Source organism: Solanum stenotomum, chromosome 12 (genome assembly GCF_019186545.1).
Source record: "Solanum stenotomum isolate F172 chromosome 12, ASM1918654v1, whole genome shotgun sequence".
Taxonomy (NCBI): Eukaryota; Viridiplantae; Streptophyta; class Magnoliopsida; order Solanales; family Solanaceae; genus Solanum; species Solanum stenotomum.
The window spans coordinates 40,242,877-40,269,683 of NC_064293.1; the positions used below are offsets into that span (position 1 = coordinate 40,242,877).

General features: G+C 31.1%; 3 protein-coding genes across 3 annotated transcripts in view; 1 reads left to right on the forward strand and 2 right to left on the reverse strand.

Annotated features, from left to right (window-relative positions):
* Positions 1–26,807, reverse strand: part of LOC125847658 (zinc finger CCCH domain-containing protein 1-like) — a 180,152-nt gene that overhangs the window by 124,417 nt on the left and 28,928 nt on the right. The gene's annotated exons all lie outside the window — the stretch shown is intronic.
* Positions 9,415–13,954, forward strand: LOC125847656 (thioredoxin reductase NTRB-like). The gene is made up of 2 exons (XM_049527302.1): positions 9,415–10,474; positions 13,611–13,954. Exons 1-2 carry the CDS (start codon positions 9,442–9,444, stop codon positions 13,679–13,681), a joined length of 1,104 nt encoding a protein of 367 aa, XP_049383259.1. The 5' UTR covers positions 9,415–9,441; the 3' UTR covers positions 13,682–13,954.
* LOC125847643 (3-hydroxy-3-methylglutaryl-coenzyme A reductase 1) lies at positions 18,715–22,097 on the reverse strand. Its single transcript, XM_049527289.1, has 4 exons — positions 20,974–22,097; positions 20,378–20,559; positions 19,938–20,284; positions 18,715–19,438 (listed from the first exon to the last, which is right to left on the reverse strand). The coding sequence occupies exons 1-4, from the start codon at positions 21,999–22,001 to the stop codon at positions 19,190–19,192; spliced, it is 1,806 nt and encodes a 601-aa protein (XP_049383246.1). The 5' UTR covers positions 22,002–22,097; the 3' UTR covers positions 18,715–19,189.

Below are 26,807 nucleotides of genomic sequence, written 5' to 3' on the forward strand. Positions count from 1 at the left end.
GTCAATTGTAGGAACATAAAAATATTTGAAAATCTAATCAAATTTATGATCGATTATAAAATCTGATCCAAAATTTATATACAAATGTTAGCTAGATAACGCATGAAGAAAAAATTACTTTTTTGTATTTTCATTTAATTGTCATGTTTTAAATGTCAAGAAAAAATAAAGTATTTTTGAAACATCGCACACTTCATTATTTATTCTAAAACTAAAAGGCACGTAATTTTTTTAAACTTATTTATTAAAAATAGATTAATGTGCTGAAGAAGGATAAATTAATCAAATTATCTTCTATACTAATCTTATCATAAATGACGTGTAAAAGCTTATTCTGAAAGAGAAAAACAAAATATGAATAGAGGGAGTATGTACGTGGAAATGAAAATAAATCTATCAAGTGCAGTGTATGTCCAATTAATTAGTTAGTATTGCTGTATATCATTATTGTCACTGCGTTAACACGAGAACGAAGAGATTCACTCGCAACTTACATTATACCAACATGAGATTCTTCCACCTTAGGTAGATGTTTAGCAGGGCGAATCTACGTGGGTGTCAGGGGTTTATCCGAACCTTCTCGGTAAAATATATAATTTTAACCCTCTCACAAACAAGAAGCAAAATGTGGTGTAGTGATAGATCTCTATAAAAACCGACCCTGGCGTTTAGGCAGTGGCGTAGCCACATGGTTGGACACCCTGCGTCGGAAAAAAAATATTGTATATACAAGTAAAATGATTAAATAACATGTTTTGGACACTCTTAACATAACAAACTTCTATAGCCCAGTGATTTCATCTCCTTGAAAAGAGGAAGTGTTTGTGTGTTTGAACCTCACTAGTTCTACTTTTTAAAAAGAACTTTTATTGTGCTATTTCTGAACACCCTTTGTGAAATTTTTGGCTCCACCCCTGCGTTTAGGGTTCTAATCTCATTGTCAACATTATATTTTTAGTCCAAAAAAATTGAAGGATCCCATTCCCAAAGCCTAGCATTAAATCACTTTTCAGTCTCTTGTAACAAAATTAATTTTTTGTATCTATAAACTATATACTACTATTTTTTTAGAATTGTGTTTTGTTGTCTTATTCGCACGTTTATACTTTTGTTATTTTTCGAACCCCTTAATGAAAATTCTGAATCTACCACTGATGTTTAGGGTTTGATATTTTTGAAATGGAAAAAATCATGTTGGAAGAGCCGCTTCCACAAAATAGACCTATAATGCACGAATTTAAATTTAGTCAGACTCCAATATAAATATCAAACATGAAATAATGAAAAAGTTGCTCTGCACTAGACTGATGAGTGGCAGCCACTTTATGTGCAAGAGTGACAAAACATAAAATATGCAACCAAATCTTAATTTCAAATCCTATATAATTGTAAGATATATAAGTTGGTAGCAAGTAGCAAGAATTGTGTTTTTTTCACACTAGCAAAGAGACCAAACTTTGGAACATGTAGGTCTTCATGAGACTGATCAACTTGCAAACATTTCCTCTTTGTTTTATTAATTTGTCATTTTATTATTATTGTGTTACATTTTGTTGATACATGTGTTCCCTTTTGGTTTTGGACATAGACACTTGGCCTCCACCTTGAAATGCCACTTCTCAATTGGTTTGAAAAGTGATGAAATGATGTACAAAGGACCTAGACCTTTTCACCTAAAACTTGCCTAGAAAATGAAAAAAGGGGGTAACCTACATGTGCTTTTGAGTTCACATTAATATTATTATTAATTTTATAGTATGATCTTCTGAGTGTTATATGTATGTTGCTTAGTCATGAATTGAGGTATCATAGTACATATAGTAGTTAGTGAATTGGCAATTGGAAATGCATGTATTTGTCAAGCTCCCCGCAATTTGTGCTTTTGTAGATTATGACTTTACGGCTAACTGCTTTAATATTTCATGGAGACTAGCAAACAGCCGCAACAGCTGAAAGAATCAATGATTCGAGTTTAGACGGTTCAAAATGAGTTGAAATTATTAAAAAAGTAAAATGATTTATTTAAATATTATGACAAGGTTTTTTAAGGTTAATTTGGATTATATATTTAGTTTAAATCAATTAATTTAGTTGAGCTAAATTTATGCTGTGGATTAAAATAAATTGAATTAATTATAAATGTATTTACCCAAGGCGGGTCTTATTTTCAAGGGTGCTGATCAAATTAAGCAGACTAGCTAGAGAGTACTCAACAACATCCATCCTAAAGGATAATTCATTGGCTTACTTTTTTTTCCATATTTAAAAAATAGTTTTTTATTTTTATTTATCGCTTTAATAATTAAAAAAAAAATCTTTCACCCTTAACATTAATTACAGATTTTGTAGCTCATTTCTTAAGACCTAAGACTATTCATCGGAAAGTAACGTCATTTAGGTGCATATAGCAAAAGTAATTCAATAGAGCTTGTAAACTAAGCTAATAGTAGGCATTTCAAAAGCAGAATTCAAGCCCTTGAAAAATGGTGGTCGGATATTTTAAATAAAAATATTTCAAAAGAAGTTCAATTAATATAAATAAAATTCTCATACTAATAATTATTTTTTAAATGACGTAAAATACAAACGGAGAAAGTGAAAATATGCACGCTAATTCTTTTAAGGGACTCTACTAGATTCATCCAGCCCTTTATAAACCATACAAGTCATATATAGTTGTTGCAATGAAGCATGACTATTATAGTATTATTATACTAACTTATAAGTAATCTTATTAATTAGATTACCTTAATCAAACAACAAACACAAAACAACAAAAAATTAGTTCCCTACTTTACTAGGCAATTATACATAAAGGAAAATCATCTACTACACTAATGTTTTTTTCCCCAATATTTAACTATGACACAGAGAACTAGAAACTGAAAGAAGAAACAAATCACTGGATTAATAAATTCAAGAAAGTTATCTCTAACTTAATTTTTTTTGTTTTTTTCTGTTTTTGGATCGTGATCGATAATACTAAATCCTTGTAATTAATTAAAAATATATTGTTACTAATTATATTGTCCATGCATGCAGTCTTGTCCTCTTATCACAATATAAATAATATCTATGAGTTAATTAATCATTTATTTGCATTTTTGTGGTTAGAAACTGCTCACCGCTTTTATTATATGCACCATGTTTTCATATAATATTATATTACACCAATGTCTTGAAAGTCACTTGTACCGTCCATTTTTTTTGATGATGGAATATTAGTTGTATATAATCATCATCAAGTTATAAAAGTAATGTAGACCATATAAAGAGTAGTATAATAATTTTTTTAGTGGAATATTTTACCGACAGGTTTGGCCTTTGAAGTAAACTATGCAATTGATGGGACAGATTTGTGAGACTAATTAGACTTAAGAATCGAGATTAATTGTTAATTGATTAATTAATGGACCCTTGTGTATTGCATGATTGAAGTTTGATCATCAGTTTTGTTGTTTAAATTGTTATGCCTATCTTATCTTTCAACCACTCCAGTCACTTGATTAATTTGTGAAACAGAGACTTTTTTACTACAACCCCACCACCATACCAAAAAAAATTACTTTGTTTAATCTTAATTATAATTTTAACTCTTTTTTTTTAATAGTATTTAATTAAAGTTAAAAAATAATATTTAAAAATTTAAGTTGTATTTGAACAAAATTTAAAGTTTATGAGCTCAAAAAGGACTAGATTTCTGATTTATACATATTACTTATTAAATAAGTGATCTTTTAAATATTATAAAAAATATCGCGAGAGTTATTGAATTCTACTAGATTTATATTATAAGTTGTAAATATGCACCCATTTCTGAACCAGAATTATACTTGAATAAAGAGAATTAGAAATATGTTTTATTTCACTTTAAAAAACTCATCAAACAAGTTTTCCAATATTTCCCAAAAATATCGAATATTAAAGTTCAAGGCCAGACTATATAAATGTTTTTTTTATGGCATATTGGAATCCAATTATACAAACACAATGTCTCTTCCACAATTTTTCTGTTTGCAACTTCAACATTAAAAAAAAAAAAATTCAACTCGAATTTTGTCCAAACCGACCCTTAGAATTAACCCATTAAATATTACATAATTAATACTAACATAATCAGAAAATCTTGTTTATACATAATCAGATTATGATAATCTTCTGAGATCATACCCTCATTATTTTTCTGCGGATAATATATATAAATACTCCCTCCTTCCCAAAATAATTGTTAGGTTTTTTTTCTAAGAGTCAATTTAATTAATTTTACATAACTAAATTAAAATAGAGTAATTTAATATTTTAAAATTAAAAGTAAAATAGTCAACAATTATATATATATAAATACTATAAATTGTGATTCTTCTCATATCTATATAGTGAAAAGATCAAAATTCATATACTTTCTTCGTCCCAATTTACATAATATCATTTGATTGACACAAAATTTTAAAAATTAAGAAAAAGCTTTGTTATTTTCACCAAATTACTCAAAGTTACTTTAATATTAGTAATTTTTTGCTGATACTTTTATTTTTTTAAAACGGACCTAAAAATATATATTATTATACTAGCTATTACTCATTAGTACATACATTGAAATCTGATTAAATTTAAATTTGCATCGAGAAGTCCACGTTGAAAAATAAAGCGCTCCTTAACAAAAACGATTTTATATCCAAAAATACTCGAGATGACTTCGTATCCAATAAGACTTAAACTCAAGACTTTTGATTAAAAATAAAAGAATACTTACCATTCTACCACAAACTCCCCCGTCAAATCTGTTTTTAAGTCTTACCTCCGCTTTAGAGCAATATTTCAAATTAAAAGCTTCCATCAAACCCACCCCCATGCATCCCCCAAAACCCAACCAATATATATAAGTACCATCATCTCCCAACTTCTCTCCTTCCACACCAACTTGAACTAAAATATTTCCCTTAATTATAAAGTCCTTCTTTCTTCAAATCTTCATTCATCATAACAAGAAAAGAAAAAAAAAACAGAAATTTTTTTTCTCACTATATTTTCAACAAAAATTTCTCATCATGGGTTATATGAGTTATAAAAGAGTTGGAAGAAGGTGTTGTGGAATTACAAGAGGTTTTAAGCTAAACTCCAGAAGGTTCTCAGTACAAAGACTCCGTGCTAAATTCCTCTATTTGTGCAGACTCTTCAGCAGATCATGGAGATCATCCTATCGACACGCCATTCGTTTACTAAAGAAGAATTTTAACGATACGAAAGATAGTCGCGATCAATTTAATGGACGAAGCTGCAACAAGAATTTGGTGAGCGAACAAGCAGATTATGCTATGTATGGAAATTATAACAAAAGTAATTGTGATTATAGATTGAAATCGTACGGACGTTCGAATTCGTTTTATGCAGAAGCTATAGCTGATTGCTTGGATTTTATTAAGAGGAATTCACTTTCAATGGAGGAAAAACCAGTTCTCATCAGCCATGAAATTAATTGTTAATTACAATTAGCTATGGAGAAGTAATTAATTAGAGAAAAAGAGAAACACAAATTATGTTTCTTGTGTAAAGTATTAGTTTAGTATATGTTGAGGAGCTTCTATTTTATTTTTTTCTTCTATCACTTCATATGTATTTGGGTTTTTTTCCGTCATGTTTTAGTGTACATTAGAATCAAAAAAATTCAGGTGAAAAATTGCCTGAGCTGTGATTTTGTTTAGTTTTTTTTCATATTTTTTTGGTTTTTCATTTCGCGATCCTTTGGAGACTTAACTAATCTGAATTCACTAGGGTAATACTCGTTAAAAGGGAAGCATTCAGAAGACTCATTAATAAGGAAAAATACATGGCATTGGAACTTTTAATAAGTGATTTCTTATTAAAGGTGAACGGATCTTATACATAATCTTAGTTGTTGTTTTATCATGGTAACATATATGACACCTTTATTCAATTTGTTAATAAAAAATAATAATACCTTTTATATTTGGATACCTTTTAGTCTACCCCAATAAAAACTTAAACTTAATTTTAATTTTGTATATCGTTTACAACGAGAAAGTTATTTTCTTCTATTCAATTTGAAAGTAGTAACAAAGATCATTTTATTCTTATATATAATATAATTTTATTTTCTGTACCTAGGAGTCTAGGACGGAGTTTTGTCAGTCCTTGTGTTTCCCCCTGAAATATGCATATGGAGAAAAACTAAAAATTATTTTTAAAAATTGATGTAATGAAGAAGTTTTCAGTATTCAAATTTCAAATTTGAACCTTGTGTTATGGCATTAATGTTGTGATTAATTTGATAACTACTCATATTATAACTTCACGTTGGGAGTGACAATCTTATTAATGTAGTAGGTACCAAATAAAGATTTGAAAGATGTGCTGACCACCTAACCCAAGGCCATTTTATTTGACTTACTTTGAATAAGTAAAAAATTGAGAAATTTAAAATAAAAAAAGGTGTTGAGGATTTGTTTTTTTAGGGGTTGAAAATCTGAACATATAGACTTTATGGCGCCATCCTATTTTTCAAACTTTAGAAAAGTTGATTTAGTTAAATGTCTCCATAATGACAATCACTTTTGATTCCTTTAATTGGTGATGAGATAAAGGTTTTATTTCTTAACCTTTTATCATTTTCACATCAGTTTTGCTCACTGACTTTTTTGGTTTTAGCTAAGTAGATTAGGTTTCATACTCTGATAAAAGCAGATTAGAGTGGGCAAAGGCTATTTCTTAGCCAACATTATATAGAGAGTTGCATTTTTCAAAAAGTTAGGACGACATTTTGACCTTTAAACGAGCTAGTTTTAGATTTTATCCTTTAACAATCAAATTTATGTTTGATAAGGCATAAATTCTTTAGAAATTAAAGTAATGTCTTAATATAATTTATCGATATTATGATACAAACTTAATTAAATACATTTGACTTCAAGGAAACTAACTTTAGAAAGTTCAAGGCTCAACTAAAGCTTGAACTAATTAAGATGGTGACATTTATTACAAAAAAAATGATTATGAAATATTATCCTTCATTTTTTTCAACAAATACAATTTTGCAAGCATTACATCACCAAATAATATAGATAATCACCTTTAATTATATTTCTCTTTTCTATAGAGAAATATATATTCAGCGTTATCTAATATAATGTTTCTAGTGAATGAGATTTAAATAATCTCTTTATGCCCTCTAGCTCTGCCCATGACTTCGTCAACCATGCTCATTTGATACATGAAGATTGTGTTGGTAAACATTGTTTAACTAATATATATGGAGAGGATCATTTCATTAACATATAAAGCACTAGATCTCATTTGAGCAATATAATCAAATAATATATACTATAGTCTATCTGTATAAAGTATGTAGATATAGCAACATGTCAGCCACGAATCACGATTATGGGTGTAGTAGGTTTTGCAAATGTAGACTCACATGACAGAGAAGAAAAGCAGGAGTAAATTGTCAAGGTTGGAAATGAAATCAATCAACATTGACTTGTGAACATAATTGAAATGCATATGGGCAAAATGTTAAATTAAGAGAAAATTTGAGAAATTGCAAACATAATAGACATAATAAGGCTCTGTAATTATAACTTTGATAATTACGCTCCATAACTATAGGTTCATTTGCTATGGAGGCTGCGATTTGTATATTTCACACCCTTTGTAAATTTCGCTTGCGAATATGCAAATATGGTAGGTATATACAGATTATGTATTTATACATTTATAATTTTTTTAGAACTCCATTTATATATTTCGTCAGTCGATATACAAATAGGGTAATTTATTGTGAATTTTTCATAAATTGTATACAAATAGCGATGGTAAGCATATACAAATTCTGAATTTATACAATTAGAAACCAAATTATACAAAATTCTGATTTATACAATCAAAGGAATTATACAAATTAAACGAATAGCAAAATTTGGGGAAACTATGATTGCGAATCACAATAGAATTAAATTAAGCAGTGCACTTTGCTACATCTATTTGTGAAGTTGTTTCGTTCTTTTATCTGGGGATCTGGCCCTTCGTGTGGGCCTAAAATTCTTTCTTTTAACTGGACTTCCATTTTGTGTTCCTCGGCCCAATCACGTCTAAATCACATTGCTATATCCATGGAGAAAATCTGATCGGAAAGCTTTAATTACCCTGGGCGTTTGACCATGAAAATAAAAATTTGTTTTACCTCTAATCCCCACACCATTGCAAGGGGACGCTTACCCATCAACCTACTTTGTCAATAGGTGGGAAAGAGCAATGACCTTAGACCAAACTTATTTAATTAAATAAAAAACTTAGGCTCGATGTGAAAGTAGATCTTATAGAAAAGGTATAAAAAAACAGTCTAATGACTCAAGCTAGCAACCCCTCTTTCTATTTCTTTGAACTGGAAAGAGGAAGACACCCCGAAAATTTTAAAAAATGGACAATATAATATTATGATTTATGTATATTGTTGATTTTTTCGAGGGTATCGAGATGTTCCAAAATTATGTAATTTGTTTTAGACTTTGACAAGTCAAATGAGCGATGTAATTAAAAACAAACAACAACGGAGTGAGTCAAACATAACCATCACATTTTAAACTGAAAAATACTAGTAGATTGTAATTAGAAAAGTTGAATTTGTCAATCCATCGTATTTTGAAGGTTTAATATGAAAATAAAGAAAGTAGGTGTACGTACACATACTTCTGTTGGGAAAAAAAAAGTGACATTCTTGTTTATTATTTGTAATCAGATAACTCAAAGTAGAAGCCAAAGAATTTCTTTTTATGAGATACGAGTTATAATCTATCATAGTATATTTGGATGTGATTCTTTGAATTGTCCTTATCCAAAGAAAATTCATTCATTATTCCTAGATTTCACATTAAGATAGCTAAATCTCTTTCTTTATTTCTTCACTTCTTAATTCTTATTAACAATTTTCTTTTCCTTTTTTTTTCCCGCAAAGAAAAGAAATGGGCATCAAGAGCAAAAATTATAATATTTATTAGGATCCGTCTCACATTTTTACGTTTTATCACAAAATATATGTGATGAACCTTTATAGTTTATAGTTTAAACTTATGATCTTGCTAGACTTTTAAAAAACTAGACGTTTTGTGATTTGTTTCAATGCATACATAATAATAATCTTCATTTTTTAATGTAAATTTCCATTAATTTTGTATTGAGATTCAAAATTATGTTTTTCCAAAAAATACTAATTGTGTTCTTTTAATAAACTACTAATTAAATGGAATAACTTGGGCTTTAATTCTCCAAATAAGATATTGAACTAAGTTAAGCATGTAGTTGGATTCCAAATATGTTTTGCTTCCAAAACTATATAATTCCAATATCATATGTACACATTACCATTCAAATATTCATATTCATATTAAATAGTAGCAACAAGCTAAAAGTCAACTTCAAAGGAAAAATATGACCGGCAACTGTTGGCCAAAACTCTTAAATACTTTCAAAAAAGCCTGTAACCTAATTCCCATCGCCACCCTCACTACCGCCGCCGCCGCGAATTCCCCTAAATTTTCCTCCATGGACGACATTCATAAAACCCTAAAAACTAGCGTTTGTATAATCGGGAGTGGCCCTGCAGCTCACACAGCTGCCATTTACGCATCCCGCGCGGAGCTGAAGCCGATCCTTTTCGAAGGATGGATGGCTAACGACATAGCTCCCGGCGGTCAGCTTACGACCACCACAGATGTTGAGAATTTTCCTGGTTTCCCCGAAGGTATTGGCGGCGGCGAGCTTATGGAAAAGTGTCGTGCGCAGTCTATTCGTTTTGGGACACAAATTTATACTGAAACGGTAACTAAAGTTGATTTTTCTAAAAGTCCTTTCAAAGTTGTTTCTGATGATAGGACTGTATTAGCTGACGCCGTTATTCTCGCTACTGGTGCTGTGGCTAAGAGGCTTGAATTCCCCGGCTCCGGCAATAATGGCTTCTGGAATAAGGGGATATCAGCTTGCGCCGTTTGTGATGGCGCTGCCCCGATATTCCGTAATAAGCCATTAGCTGTAATTGGTGGTGGAGATTCTGCTATGGAGGAAGCTAATTTTTTAACTAAATATGGTTCGAAAGTGTATATTATTCATAGGAGGGATGAATTTAGGGCATCGAAGATAATGCAAAATAGGGCATTGAGTAACCCTAAAATAGAGGTGATTTGGAATTCTACTGTAGTGGAGGCTTATGGGGAAAAGCTTTTGGGTGGATTGAAGGTGAAAAATATTGTTACAGGAGAAGTTTCTGATTTGAATGTTTCAGGCTTGTTTTTCGCCATTGGGCACGAACCAGCTACCAAGTTTTTGGATAAGCAATTAGAGTTGGATTCTGATGGATATGTAGTAACTAAGCCGGGGACGACACTGACCAGTGTTAGGGGTGTTTTTGCTGCTGGTGATGTGCAGGATAAGAAGTATAGGCAAGCTATTACTGCTGCTGGCTCAGGTTAGTGGTTTGGTTTTGTTTGCCTGAGTATGAATGCTACTTTTTTCTTGTTGTAATTTATAACCTTTTAGAATTTAAATATCTATCACTAGTCTGATGCCCTTTGATGTTCTTGAAAACATGCTTGTTGACATTTGTTTTTATTGATATTGGCCCAAAATTTTAACAGTCACATGTTTCATTTGTATAGAGAACTTTTAGCTGTATCGACAAAGTAGAGAATGCACTCATTGCATCTATGTCGTCTGTATATTTGCTGAAGAAATAGAATACCTCCTAGTGACATTATGGTTGTCTTTATTGTGTTACACTCTTGTTTGATATTTTTTACATTTATAATGGTTTAGTATTCAACTACTGAAAGCTAGAATGAACGGAATGGAAGTCTGATATAAAGAAAGTTATAGTACTGTGGAGAATGTCTTAGAGGGTTTCAACGCACCATGCCGCCTAAAGTATCACTTGATTGTTTCTCTGATCCTTGTAGTTAAGTGTGAATGTTCTTTGACAAGGTTTTAGGGTAAGGACTCCATTCCAGAGGTGGGGCTGCACTGCTAATGGAGAAGAAAAAGAGGTGTAATATTTGGGGAAGAAGAAGAACAAAGAACCACCACCAGCTTAGCTGTGTCAATTTGATTTTGGTATCGTAGGTGGAATTTCTCGTAAAATAGATTACTTGATAATGATTTAGTTAAGTAGTATTTAGAGAAGTGCTTATTTTTTCATGTGTGGGGTGGGTGGGGAGCAGACCTAATCACGGTTTAGACTTACCATGATTTATGAAACTTTAAAATTCTCATTGTTTAATGTTCTTGCTTGTCTTTAATTTTAGTAAAAAAGTTGCCTTGATATGAAACCAATCCAAGTAGAAAGTTCTTTGAAAAAAAATACAATTTTTTCGGCAGACTGTGATATGGTATCTTTCCAAGTGCTTAGGTTAACCCTTTTTTTTGGCTAGGTAGAAAGTCTATCCTAAACTATCTTTTAGGAATTGTTAAAACATTTGGGAAGTTAGGAGTTCGGAACCTATTTTTGAGCTAAAGAGATAAAACCGACCAAAATAAGCCACAATTCTAGAAAGTAACTAAAATAGGCTTAGTTTAGTTTTTTCTTCCGTTCTATCCAAAAATATAAATGGCAAACGTTAGTCTGTTAACGTGTATATTTTAACATAAAGCAAAAAAAAATTCCACTTTATAAAGTGTTACTTTTTCTTACACTTGATAAAGTTTAAGTTTTTTTGATACTTTATAAAGTGGAAGAAAAAAATTCTACTTTACAAAAAGGAATATTTTTTACATTTTACATTAAATTGTGTCTCTTTATGCGATTTTTGTAGTGTTTTTCATACAATCATATTGATTTGACATATCATGAAAACGGAAAAAATGATTACATTATGCATTTTTATTGTTTTTAATCTGAAAACTCCTCCAAGCTCTATTTAAGCACGATCAAACATTGCACCTTCAACATCTTTAATATTCTATTTTTCTTCATTTCAATCAGAAAAAATGTCTTCTCAACCAAAAGTTGAGTATATTTGTCCAAAAACTATCGTAACTGCAAAAATTGCATAAAGAGACATAATTTAGTGTAAATGTAAAAATTTCCTTTTTGTAAAACAATTTTTTTTCTTCCACTTTATGAAGTGTAAGAAAAAGTTAAGTTACACTCTATAAAGTAGATTTTTTTTTTTCCATATTATGTTAAAATATAGACGTTAACAGTCTAATTTTTGCCGTTTATATTTTTTTGTGTAAAACGGAAGAAAAAACTGCACTAACCCTATTTTAGTTACTTTCTAGAATTGTAGCTTATTTTGGTCAATTTTCTCTCTCTGTCACTCAAATAGGTTCCGGACTCAAGAGTTAGTGACCCCATGTTTTACTAACTATAATCATAAAATTTCAATCCTATTAAACCAATGTTGATCGTACTAATGAAATACTAGCATCAACCAGAATCTGAACTTTTGATAATGCATCACACGAATGGACTTTTTGGTGATGAAAGAAGCAGGACTTGTTTCTCTGCTTTTGATGTTTTATGACAAAAGAATGGGTCTTTCCCCAACTATTTTACCATTCTAAGGCAGGATTTAGCTCCTAAAGATATATCTCAGACAGAGTGATTGCAAAGCAAATACTCCTTTGGTCCCAATTTATGTATTACTCTTTTGTTTTAGTCAGTCCCCAAAACATCTTTCTATATTTTGTAACAGTTTAACTTTAAACTTTTCATTTTACCCTAAATGAGATAATTTATAGCCACAAAGATATCTATGGTTTGTTGTTGCCTATTTAGCTTCTCTTATAAAAATAAAAACTCAGTGTTCAAGTTTTAAGGGTTGTCCTTGTGATGTGTTATAGTCAATATTGATTTTCTAGTTCAAAAAAGGTTTATTCAATTGTAAGATTTAGTTTGTTAAGATGTCAGATGCTGATAGTCTACAGAAATGATATGGGCCTTTTATTTGGGCAACTCATATTCATTATTACTCTAGTTCTGTCTTGAGGTGTTGTGATTTTCTGGGAGACATGATTGTATATGGATGATGATTATGGTGTACATTGTAGGACTTGCTTGCACGCTTCACATATTTTATTTAGTCCTGCACTTCTGGTTACTAATTTACAGGAATGTGTCTCAAGGATCCTACTAAGTTTAGGTTTACGTTCTTGAACAATGTTCTATTGGCCTTTTCCATTCAGCATTGCATTTTACATTATGCTTATGTACTTGTGAAAGAAATATGATGCCTGTTGGATGCAGTGTACATATGGAGAACCTTGTGAGATAATTTGATGTCTGTTGGGTGTGCTTTGTAACGTTGGTACCTTTGCCTTTGGTGCCTAGATTTTTATTTTTTTTAATTGTGCCTCTGGCCTTTTTCTTTTTAAAACATTTTCTTGCTGTATGTATCAGCATCCTTGGCATACTGGTATTGATAACCTTAACATCTTTGACACTCGTTACTTTGGTACTTGTGATGATTATATCCATGTGCTTTTGCTTCGTTTATCACTTTGATCTTCGAGTGCAACAAACTGCGTCTTGACTCCGCATCTTCCTCTCGAGATAACATATGGCTTAAGGTTGTTTTTGTTCTTTCTTTTGGGGCATGCTTTTGTAGGGTGCATGGCGGCTTTGGATGCTGAACATTACTTGCAAGAAATCGGTGCCCAAGAGGGAAAGAGTGATTGATTGCTTTGTGTTGTTCCATTGAAGTGGCTCTTGTTCTAGAGTTGCAAAGGTCTGGATTGATTTGATATGTATGTATTAAGAATTTGTTTCCTCACTAATTTTTATGATTGAAAAGAATATAGTATATTTTTTATTAAGTGATTATTTGAGCGATGGTTCGTCCCTTGTTAAACAATGAGGTCGAAACATCCATCAATCAATGAACTCAACTTAGTAATTATAGTTTGGCCAAATATGATAGCTTGGAGATCAACATAAATGGATTGATTATGTGATTTCTTCTTTTCGTTTTAATGATCATTCCATACTCCTTGTGGTTAAGGTTTATAATGGAGTTGTAACAAGCTTGATGGTAACTATATCAAATAATTCAATTGTTAATGACACATAGGCACTTACATTGACTTCATAGCCTTAACGGTTAATATTTATGTTTATACATTAATCAGTCATTGATTGGTTATTACTTCTAAATCAAATATTAATGTTGCAATTGATATTTGTAACGTTTCCCATTATTTCGCATCTCATTTACATCGTATCTTTATTGGCCTTTATCACAATTTCTTGAGCCATTAATCCTTCTTCAAAATGACAATTGACAGTAACTGTTGTGATCTCTTGAGTTTTTCACATTTATATATACTTCTTATATTCTTTCCCTTCGGAGAGTGAGACAGATAAACATATTACTTCTTCATATGTTTTAGTAGGCTGATTTTCTTTCTATTGAATCTTTGTTAAGTTATGGCTCCTAGTTATATACTAGAAGGGCTTGGGGATACATTTATACTGGGTGAAATATCCTTAAGAATAGTGTCTAACACTTCTCAAGCTTTAGTGAACTTCATTCAATGAAACATTTTTCGTAAGATTTGTAACATTCCATGATTGTTATATCATTCAGTACTACTAGTTTTAAAATATACATTTGATTGGATTGTATATAAAAAAATCAATGTTAAACAAACTAGGAGTTTCATGTGACAGATTTGAAAATTTTGAAAGATTAAAGCAAAAAAAAAAGAATTAAAACTCCAAAAAGCTACCAATAACCACTTAGAATTTTAGACATCTGTTTATCTGATTTTCGAAATAAAAGAAAGATAGATAGAAGATTTAAATATCTAACCGTACTTAGACAGATGCATTCAACCATTATTGTATTATATGATATTTTGAGCATGAATTCACATATTTATATTTAAATAATTTTAAAAGAAAACATGAATTCATGTGAATTTGAGAAACTCTTAGATACATCTCTAATTAGTCATATATACAATTGAAATAGGACAGGATCTTGGTTTCTCGGAAATGATAATTGGCATATATCAAGTGTTCGGCTGGTAGTTTCTTTGATAAGCTAGTGTGTCTAGATGGGTTCTTTATTCCTAGTTTTGTAATAGAGAGGTCAGGCATAGCTCCCCTTCTATTCTACTTTGACCTATCTATGAAATCTGAGAATTTTGAAATAAATATTTTCGAAACACCAAAAACTCAGAAATTGAGTATGCAAGAACCCCAAATAAAAATAAAATATCTATTTTTAATACAAGAACAAGTAAAATAAAAGGAAAGGAGTCTATATTCATGTTTTATTTAAGTTTCACATTAATGGTGACAAATCCAATGACTGGTAAATGGTAACTTCAATAGTATTTCGTACGTACTAACTTAAATTCTAATTCCGCATATTTTGCATCTTGTAGCTTTGAAATACATTAAAGTCCACTTTATTTAGGTTTGTTTGCTCATAGTCATGGCTAAGTAGGCGAATCCATAAGTTTAGGTACTCATTTAGATGCAAAGTTTGGTGAAAAAACACTAGAAACAGTTGTAACTTTTTTTCTTGGTTTCCCAATGTTTGGAGCTCGCATTGAAGCTTTGATTAGATTTGAATCGCCCATCGCACTTCTTATTTGGGGTGACGCTTCCAATAAGATTTTCTTCATATCCAAGGCACGAGCATGAAATCTCTTAATAAGAATGGAGCAGTCCCACCATTGCATCACAACTTGACGAAGAAATTGTTGACCCAATATTGAATGATCCTCGCCCATCATGATTACTCCGATGAGTCCCCACAAATTTTACAAACTTTAGTTAGTTTCCAATTTAGGGTTAGACGTTTTTTTTATTTTTTTTATTAGTCGTAGTGTTCTCAATCTAGCCAAGTATTCAGGGTGTTTGGTTTGGCTTAAAAGTTGGTCAAATCTACTTTTAAGTCAGTTTTTGATTTTTGGAAATGTTTAACAAATATAAAAAACAACTTAAAATAAGTCAAAAATGACTTAAAAATAAGTTACGAAGTGTTTGACAAGGTAAAAAATGACTTAAAATAAGTCAGAAATCAAAAGTAGGTCTCTCCTACTTTTTATTTTTTGACTTAAAAGTCATTTCAGTTTGACTTTTTATTTTTAACTTAAAAGCTAGTATTTTTTTTAAGTCAATCCAAACGGCCTCTAAGTATAAAAGGAAAAAAAAAACTGACATTTCATCATTGATATAACTAATTTTTTTCAGTATAGGCCGCACCAAACTCAAGAATATGTACTCTCTCTACGAGATTATTCAACAGAAAAATAAAGAAAATATGTCCTTTATGGGTATAAGTCATCTTAATATAGTAATGAAAGAGTTAATTTTTCAGATGATTAATCAACTAGGATTGTTTACTCAAAAAATCTTTTTTTTTTATAATTCAAAAATTACTTAATTATTAATATTTTATTCACAAAATTACTCAACCATTTTAGGTGATGATATTTCCATTTCATTTTGTTGACAAATTTTTGTATTTATTTTAGGGAGAAGGGACAGATTTACCCCTGAACTTTAATAAATGGTACGTCTATGCCCTCCGTTATACTTTGCGTACACATAAGCCCCTGCCGTCCAATTATAGGTACACACATACCCCTCTCACTAACGGTCCCCTCATTTTTTACACGTGTCTTAAATCTAATCAACTACCCGTTTGACCTTTCTTTTTAACCCATAAACCAACTACCCGCCCCATAAACCCAATACCCACCCAATTTCCTCTAAGATATATCCTATTATTTAGTTTCCTTTTTCAATTTCCCCTAAACTTCAAACTTTAAAAAAATCCCCTAAATTCTCGTTCTAGGAGAAAAAAAAATCTCTTTGGGTCTGAATCTTCTCTCTTCCAGTGACTTTATTGCACTTTCCTCTCTCGATTTCTCCACAATTTTGGTTGATTGAATTCTGTGTGCATGCAAAGTTTTGATCTTTGTGTGGTGGAGTATTTTCAACATTGTGATCGGTGGAGGAGTGGTATAGAGCTCTATGAATTTGGAAGGATTAGGGTTTGGATGTGATCTGTTGTTGTTTGTGGGTTTGTGTAAATGCTCGTGGGAGGGGATCTAGGGTTTCTCTCGAGCTTGGTGGTGGTGGCGTTCATGACGGTTTTTGGACCGGTGTCAGGTTTTATAGTTAGACGGAAATGGAGGCATTCGGTGGCGAGGAGGGAGGAGATCAAGAGGTTGTTGGTTTTGGCTTCGGAGGAGGCAGCTAGGGTTGAGCTACAAGCCGCTGAGGAATATGGGTATGATTATGGGTATAGGTGTGAGTCGCTGAAGGAGGAGGATGAGGTGTTTGTTGAAACATCAGCATCATCAGCACCACCACCAACAATTCCAACATCATATTCTGGGTCTTTTAATTAGGATTCCTTTTAGAGGAAATTGGGTGGGTATTGGGTTATGGGTTAAAAAAAAGGGTCAAACGGGTAGTTCAATAGGATTAAGACACGTGTAAAAAATTAGGGGTCCGTTAGTGAGAGAGGTATATGTGTACCTATAATTGGACGGCAGGGGCATATGTGGACGGAAAGTATAACGGAGGGCATATACGTACCATTTATTAAAGTTCGGGGGTAAATTTGTCCCTTCTCCCTTTATTTTAAGCTAGATTTGTTATAAATAGCATGACATCTTTTGTTAATCATTTTGTTGACGCTCCCCCACTTAAATCGATCCGTTTGTTTTTCCCCCCTTTGGAATCAATAATGATTCAACTTAATTATATAAGAAATATAAATCATCATAGAGACCGAAGGGGGAGTTCATTTATTTATAAGATTTATTTGATGTATCATCACTGATTGAAAGGAAGTAATAGACTACTTAATCAATTGATAATAATGAGAACAAAACATCTAAGATCATTTAAATTAAATTTGACAGCAAATTTGGATCTTCCCGTAATCATTCTTGATTTTTTTTTCCCTCTCATCATCAGCAGCAATTTGACTTCTACTACTCAAGTAAAAACTCTTTGTTGATTTGCTAAAATGAAACATTTATTTCTAGTATAGGATCTAAATAAAATGAAACAAGACAGCAGTACAATTAATTAATTAATTAATTAAGAATCCACTGTGCAGATCTGAATTTATGATATTTTATCAAAGTAATAATTAGTTATTAAAAATCCACTGCGCAAATCTAAATTTTCAATATAATCATCAAGAGCAAAAGAAAGCGGTTGTTAATTATTTTTTGTAAAAAAAAAAGAATCATAATACAAATATATAGAAACAACTTAAAATGATAACTTGTGTCAAGTGATGCGAGTCAACAAAATAATTGAGTAACTTTTTAATTGAACTAGTCGTTGAGTGACCATATGAGAGTCAGAAACCGAAATAAAGTTATAGTTACGAGAATAGCACATTGTTTCGTTCATTGTCCAGGTAAAATGAATCTCATTCCGCGACTTTTAGAATATTTAAAACAAGATCCAGGGAATGCGAATATAAATCAAGATTAGCCTAAATGATTCTGTCTTAAATTCTCTTCTGACTTGGATCCATAATTGTGAATTAGAATAATTTTTAGTTAATTAAATAGTAGTAGTGGTGATTTCAGGACCCTAAATACAACTAATCTTCACATGAACATGACAGATCCATCAACTTTAAACGTGTTTAGGCAGATAGATCCAGAGTAAACAAACAAAAATGATTGAATAAAGAAAGGCAAATCATATACAAAAGCAGAGTTTCTGAGTAAATATTAAAATGCGATTACACTCCCTAAATTACAAACAATACAACAGAAAAGATGGATCATCTTCGTTGGCAAGTGTTGAGAAGAGAGTAAATTACAAGTTTAACCCCCACTGGACACTGGTAACTTCCCACCTAACATCTTCAGAGATGTTCACTAAATATATTTGCAGAAACAGAGACCCTACACCCTCACATGGCTTTATAGAAAGAATACATACAACACATTCCAACTTGTCTGTTTCTTCTCCACATTATTAATGAACAACATTTTTCATAAAAGAAGATCTTATTTTATTACTACTTATTATATTATATATATTTTGGTTCAAATTACTTCTTCTTCTGCTTTTAGATCTCCCTAATTGTGAAAATTTTACTCCTATTTTATTTATTTATTATTGGAATATAGTAATAGTAGGGGTGGTGATGTAGAGGATCAAGTGGGGGGCTAATTAATTTCCTCACAGTTACTAAGAGGAAGTGATTACTTGGGAAATATCTTTGATAGATCTATTATATTTCATGTGACTTTTAACCAGTTGGCCAGCAGAGATAGCTGACATGAGAGATAGCTCACCAGCAAGAACAGAACCAGCAACTATTGTGGCCAAGAGTCTTGCATTTGAACCTGGTGCATCTCTGTTTGCACCTTTAACTCCTAGTAAGTTCAAGCAAGCTGACTGTGATGCAAGTTGAGTTCCACCACCCACTGTACCAACCTGAAATTCATACAGTATAAGACAGGACAAATGCGTATGTATAAAACATGTGCAAGTTTGTTTCTTCCTTAGCATGCCACTTAATTATATTTCTGGTATGACCTAACCTGCCAGCTACACACCCCACTTCAATGACAGGGTCTCACTCATTAAATGTGAAGGATGCTACATGTCAATATTTCATCTGGACTTCTTCTACTACTATTAAAATATAGATCTGATGAAATCAAAGCCTGCATGCACTTCGTTAAAACCTAGCACCCTCTCTTCAATACTAGTAGTACTAGTCACCGTTTCATATTAGTTGTTCACTTTCACCTCTAAACGTTCATTAAGAAATCATTACTACTATAGAAATTCTTTTGAAACTTTACAAATATCATTATACTTTCAAAATTTTAATTGCAAGGGTAAAATGTAAACTAATTTTATCTTGATTTTCTAAATTGATAAATATTAAGCAACGGAGAGAGTAATAAAGCACATGTTGGTTGTATACCTCAATAGAAGGCATAGTTACTGAAACATGGAGGTCTTTGCCATCATTTACAGCCTCCATCATAGTAATGCAGTGAGAACTCTCAACATTTTGAGCAGGGTCTTGGCCAGTGGCCAAATATACAGCAGAGACGATGTTGCTGGCATGAGCATTGAACCCACCAAGGGCACCAGCCATGGCTGACCCTGTAAGGTTTTTAAGCATGTTCAGCTCCACAAGAGCAGCAACCTCAGTTTTCAACACTTTCTTCACTACCTCCTCCTTGATTATTGCCTCGCAAACTACTGATTTTCCTCTACCTTCAATCCAGTTAACTGCTGCTGGCTTCTTATCCGAACAAAAGTTCCCTGTCAATATTTCACACGATTCCCAGTTAAATAAACATCTCTAGCATCAAGTTAGGAAAAAAAATACAATATATTAACAGATAGATGGAATACCAGATATGCCGATAACGTCCATGTCTGGATATTCACTCTGAAGGTAATCCAGAACGTTCTGGACACCTTTGGATACCATGTTCATTCCCATTGCATCACCAGTGCTACAGCTAAATCTCATATACAGATTTTTACCAGCTAAAGCACATTGAATACCCTGTAATCGAGCAAATCTGCTTGATCTGCAAAAATTTCCATTACAGAAACAAATTTAAAAATTTGAAAACATAATATTGAATAAAATGCACATGACATGTAACTTTTAACATAAGCTTTCAATTAGGATACTAGAAATTACAAATCATTTCTTTTCTCTTTGCAGGTGAATAAAGAGTTTGTAACAGAAAATATAGAATTAAGAGAGAAGCAAAACTTAAATGTTCTGTCTTAATTATTTCATGCTAACTCTCACCAATAACGGGTTGCTAAAATGGTAAGCATACTACCATCCTTTAGGTTTTGGTTTTGAGTCACAAGGAAGCGAAAAGGCGGGAGCTCACGGAAAGAAAAAAAATCACCAACTACGAACAGCTATATATCGTAAAGGAAATAATAAGAATATACGTAAGCATGAGAAGAAAAATAAGAGGACTTACTTGTTGAACATAAGAGAAAGAGTCTCAAAGTTGAGGGGATCCTCAACGAAGAATTTCAACTCAGCGGCTCTTTTGGCGGTGGAGAACCGGACAACCGGAGCTCTTGTCATCCCATCTCTGAGCAAAACGCTGTCGGCACCACCAGAGACAAAGATAGCCTTGCAACCCCTGTTGGTGCTAGCCACTAAACATCCTTCTGTAGTTGCCATTGGCACTGAGTATTCTCTCCCATCAAGCAACAAAGGCCCAACAATACCCACAGGTATTTGCACATATCCTACAGGCATCTCACAGCACTGTCCAAGAATAGACTCATAGTCAAATCCCTCCAATGGGAGCCCTTCCAATGACTTCCCTGTAATCCTCTGTAACGCCTCTTTTCGAATTGAAGCAGCTCTCATACAATCACCAAGCTTTGATTCCAACGAATATGATGGTGTTTTACCCTGAACAACAGATTGTATAATCTCCTCGTCATCTTCCGATAATGCTGGCATAATCATTGGCGCAGGCTTCTCCGTTTGGGACAAAGCTACCTTAGCAGGTTGCTGTGGAACCATTGGGGCAATTTTTCGAACAGGTGGTGGAGGCACAACGCAGCCAAGAGTAGTGGCAGCAGCACATGGTCCACGGCGGTTATCTTCCTCAATAATAAGCTGCTCAGTATTCTCATCCTCAATATCCCATGAATCACTATTCGACCTGGACACAAACGACTGAACAAACCCAATCCCAAAGAAACCCAAAAGATATATAACAGAAGCAATCAATGACACCATAGCTAACAATTCAGAAAGGGTAACCACATGAAGAGGAATAGAATTACGGATCTTCTCACGCCACCTTACGAGAAGAAAATACATAACAGAGAAATACATGGTGAAAAACAACCCATTGGTTAGGTACAATGGGAGTGGAAGCGCATCAGATGCTTTAGGAGAAGAAACTTCTTGTTGTTTCAGAGGTTCGCCGGCGGAAGCATCTTTAGATGTGTATAGAGGCTTAACAGGTCGCCGGCGAACGTCCATTGTAAATTTAGTTGATTTTCCGGTAGGAACACCGGTGTTTTGAAAAGAAGAAAAAAAAAACAGAGAAATGAGAGAAAGTATATTGTGTATTAAGCAGTGATGGTTTGTGTGGAGAAGCGAAAGTTGAGGAAATGTATTTATAGAGTGAAAAGCGGTTGGCGCGCTACGATTTGGGGACACGCACACCGCGTGTTGTTCGCTCGCCCCTCTGCTATTTGCAGTTTGCTTGGACGATTAATAATATTGTATCGTTAAATTTATTGTTGTGTACTTATGTTTCATATAATTTATTCGAAAAATTTACTATTTTTTTATTTTTTTTTATTTTTTATATGTTATTTTTATTATAAATAGTTGGTCCATAATATTTATTATTTTATAAAATTAATGCATAAATTATAATATTTTTCTTATTTTATCCTTATGAGTTATTAGTCTTAAAAATATATATTTGAACAACATATAAAAATTAAGTAAATAATTAACATTCTTTGGTTAAACTAATTTATATTCATTGATTGAAAACTAGAGTGCAAAAATAAATAAATAAATAAATAAATAAGGGTAGAATAGACAAACGTGAAATCTAAAATGGTGACATATACATAAAAACAGAGAGAATATATGGTATATTACTAATTAATACTATCACCCCTTTTTAACAAAATTATATTTCTTATTACTATCTTCATTTTAGTTTGAGTAAATCTCACTTAACCCTTTTAATCTCTTGAGCTTGAAAATTAATTTCCACTTTCCCTTTTTTGAAAGGGGCACTAATTCCCCTTATCTTAATTCATCCATCATAAATAAATAAGATTATTGAATGTATATTTAAAATGTAAAAGATGACCATAATTATTACTCCCCTGTCTCAATTTATGTGCTACATTTCAGATTTTGAGATTCAAACAATTTTTTTTATCATAAATTTTTTTATATATCTTTTAAATATTTTGAATTATTAATTATTGTAACTTATAGTACTTTTTACCTACTTTACAAATATGTAAATTTCATTTTAAAATTTTTGAAGATTCTATGAGCAAATTCTTGATCAAACTTAAATTATTTGATTCTCAAAATATGAAACGTGTCATATAAATTGGGATAGAGGGAGTATCAATTTGTGTATTTTTCTAAACGTTGAAATGATCAACTAAAAGACATACTTCCTTCAATTTTAATCTTGGTCTATTTTGACTGGGCAAACATTTTAAAAGAGTAAAAAAACTTTTTATTATCGTGTATATATATATATATATATATCACGTTTTAAAATATTTTTTAATCGTATAATATTAAAATGTCATGTTAAAAGTTACAATTAAAGAGTTGCTAAAAAATTGAAAGATCCCTTTTTTTTAAANATATATATATATATATATATATATATATATCACGTTTTAAAATATTTTTTAATCTTATAATATTAAAATGTCATGTTAAAAGTTACACTTAAAGAGTTACTAAAAAATTGAAAGATCCCTTTTTTTTAAACATATTGAAACGGAGGGTATTACCGCATGTATTGCATGCAAATGAGTAATTTCATGTAGCTCATTTTTAGAAAAATGAGGTAAGAAATTAATACATTATACGTTCATCTTTTGCATGAAATAAAAAACCACTTAGCTTTAGAAATCTTTTCAAAATCAAATTCTTGAATAAAGTTTTTGGGTTTTATTAGTTTTCATTTTATAATTAAATAAAATAAATTATATTATATAAAAAAAACAAATCTTAATAAGAGTTGGACACATTGTATTATGGCCCATCATTTAGTCTATTTTTCGTCTAAAAAGAAAATTGACCGGATTAATAATTTACCCATTTAGTAAATTAGCATATATTAACCTGTCCAGATTTTGTCCAACTAAATTTAACACCCATACTTTAGATGCCCAAATACTTTGTAATATACCTCAACTACTTAGCTACCTCCTCATATTTTTTCTTTTTTTCTTTTTTTATAATTTTCCTTGTCTTTTAAATTTCTTCTTTAGAGCTAAAGGGTTGTAGTAGAAATTAGTTTTGTTTGTTTTTATTTTTTCTTGTTTAGGGACAAAATGTTATTTTTTATTTTTAAAAAAAGGAGTGTTATATTGTTTGATAGGAAAAAAGAGAAGGGCTTGTTCAAGTTTTACTTAGTCATGTTGACTGGTAAATTGGATTAATGGGAGTAGACACAAAAATGGATACAAGCACAAGAACTAAATTCCTTCTCAAAAGATATTCGGGACGAACTCAAAATTGAAAATTTATGTATAAAATATGGATAAAGTTCATTAGATTTACGTGAACATAAAATCGAGCTTTTATCATCCAACCTTCTCTAAAATGATGATGTATTTAAAGTGTATTGATCTGCGACATGCGTAAAAATGTCTAGTGACACTGAATATAGGAAAATCTGTGTAGAATAGCATACATTTAAATCGTACTAAATGTTAGAGCTATTGTTTAGGAAATTTTAATTTGCATCTATAGCTTCTTGCTATTAGCCTGATTTGTATAATTCATTTGATTTGTATAAATTCAAAATTGGTATAATTCAGTTCTAATTGTAAAAAATTAGAATTTTGTGTATGCTTACCCTATCTATTTGAAAGCGATTTAATAATAAATTACTATGTTTGTATATTGGCAAGTGAAATATACAAACAAAATTTTGAACAAAATTATTAAATGTATAAATACAGAATTTGTATATACTTATCCCATTTGTATATTTGCAGGCAAAATATACAAACCGACAGAAATATACAACCATAACCTCCATAACAAACGAAACTATAGCTATAAACCGACATTATCAAAAGTATAGTTATATAACCTTATTATGTTTGGCATTTCTAAAATTTTCTTAATAAATTATCCAATACTACCTTTAGCAAATCGAAGGTGAATTAAATTATTGGCCAAACATATACACAACCCCTCAAACTTGCCCTCATTTTTCATTTTGACACTCCAACTTAGCTTTCTTTCATTTTAACCCTTAAACTCCATTTTTTATGTACCATTTAAACACTTATACTATTTTTATGATTTGTTTTTATTTATGTTCTTCAATAGAAATTTCTTATTTTAAAAAAATAGATGTGTGCATGTTAATTTTCGTAAAAAAATTAAACATTCACGAACGAACATAAAAATTTTCAAACAATGATATTATTTTTTGATATTTCTCTGTATTTTTGCTTGAAAATAAATTGACGGAAGTTCTTTGATATTCTTTCTTAAACATTCAATTAAGTTAAATAACACTGCTTATTTATTTTTTCTTATCATCTAGGCTATCTAAATATAACGCAAATACTCACTTTTAATTTTTAATAAATATAAATCAATACGAATAAAAAAAAAACCATCTTCAAAAAGACTCGACTGACTTTGTTAATAATACTACTAAAAAAAAAAGACTCTTGTTCATTGCTAATAACACTACTAAATAATGTTAAAACTCGACTGACTTTGTTAGGTTGTCGGTGATTTTAAAGAAAGAAAACCAACACAATTTCGTCAGTTATTTTTCACACAAAAATACATAACACTCTTAAAAATAAATTATTATTTTTTAAAAAGAATTATTTTTTGTTAATTTTTAATTTTTTAACTAAAATTAACTGACACATGTCAATTTAAAATAAGAAGTTGCCATTGAAAAATATATATAAAAATAAAGAAATCATAAAAATAATATTTCGTGTTAAAATGAAACATAAAAAATGGAGTTTAAGGGTTAAAATGGAACAAGGCTAAGATAAAGTGTCAAAATAAAAAATAGGATAAGTTAGAGGGCCTATATATGTGTTTGGCCTAAATTATTTGTACGTTATCTCCATATGTCACGTGCTACCAACAACCACGTGATCCATCCCTTCAGATTCTTGCTTAAACAATTTTAATACCGAGTGCATACATCATTTTATTGGTTTATGGGTTAAAATAAGTGATGTAAATTGTTAATTCTATCTTGGAAAAGAGTTAAAATTATCCTTAAAATCAGGGAAAAAGGATAAATATATATCACGAACTATCGTAAATGGTATACAAATACCATATGTCATACTTTTGGGACATTAGTGCCCTTGTCGTCCAAAAACTAGAGCATATATGTTCTTCACTCTAACGGAAGACCAAATAGGGACACGTGGCGCAATCTTATCCGTCGATTCGATATTTAATAAATGTCGGGTCGGTGGATAAGATTATGACATGTGTGTGCCCGTTAATATCAAGGGTATATATATTCTAATTTTTTTTTAGATGACAGGCATTAATGTCTCAAAAGTATGACGGAGGATATCCACATACCATTTACGATAGTTCTAGAGTATATTTAGCTTTTTCCCTTAAAACTATGTATTAAAATCAATTTTTAAAATTAATCAAACTTTTAAAAAAATGCTTTTAAAACAATTATATTTAGAAAATTCACTACAAGCACTTGACTAAATGCCTCACTTTTTATATAAATAAATAATCACTTTTACCTCTCGAAACCTAATCCAAATAAGCTTATTGCCCTCCATTAAAAATTGGGGCCATTTATACCCTTCTAGTAAATAAAGTGGTTCATAAATATCCGATTACTAAAAACTCTCACTTAAAAATCAATCAAACCTTGATTAATTTTATCAGCATAAAATGTTGACACATGTCCAAAATAAATAAATAAAAACTATCGTCCCCTAGACAAATAAGATTCCCTTCATTTGTTCACACTAATTAATTTTAGGGAAAATTACCCCGTTAAGCAAACTTATACTACTTAATTACTCATCATAGCTATAGTTTGCT

Bases quoted from the DNA above. Each gene is read 5' to 3' on its own strand.
- LOC125847656 (XM_049527302.1), top strand. From the start codon at position 9,442: ATGACCGGCAACTGTTGGCCAAAACTCTTAAATACTTTCAAAAAAGCC. The intron at 10,475-13,610 runs GTTAGTGGTTTG...ATGCTTTTGTAG, and splicing joins TATTACTGCTGCTGGCTCAG to GGTGCATGGCGGCTTTGGAT.
- LOC125847643 (XM_049527289.1), bottom strand. From the start codon at position 22,001: ATGGACGTTCGCCGGCGACCTGTTAAGCCTCTATACACATCTAAAGAT. The intron at 20,560-20,973 runs GTAAGTCCTCTT...AAATTTTTGCAG, and splicing joins CTTTCTCTTATGTTCAACAA to ATCAAGCAGATTTGCTCGAT. The intron at 19,439-19,937 runs GTATACAACCAA...TATGAATTTCAG, and splicing joins TAACTATGCCTTCTATTGAG to GTTGGTACAGTGGGTGGTGG.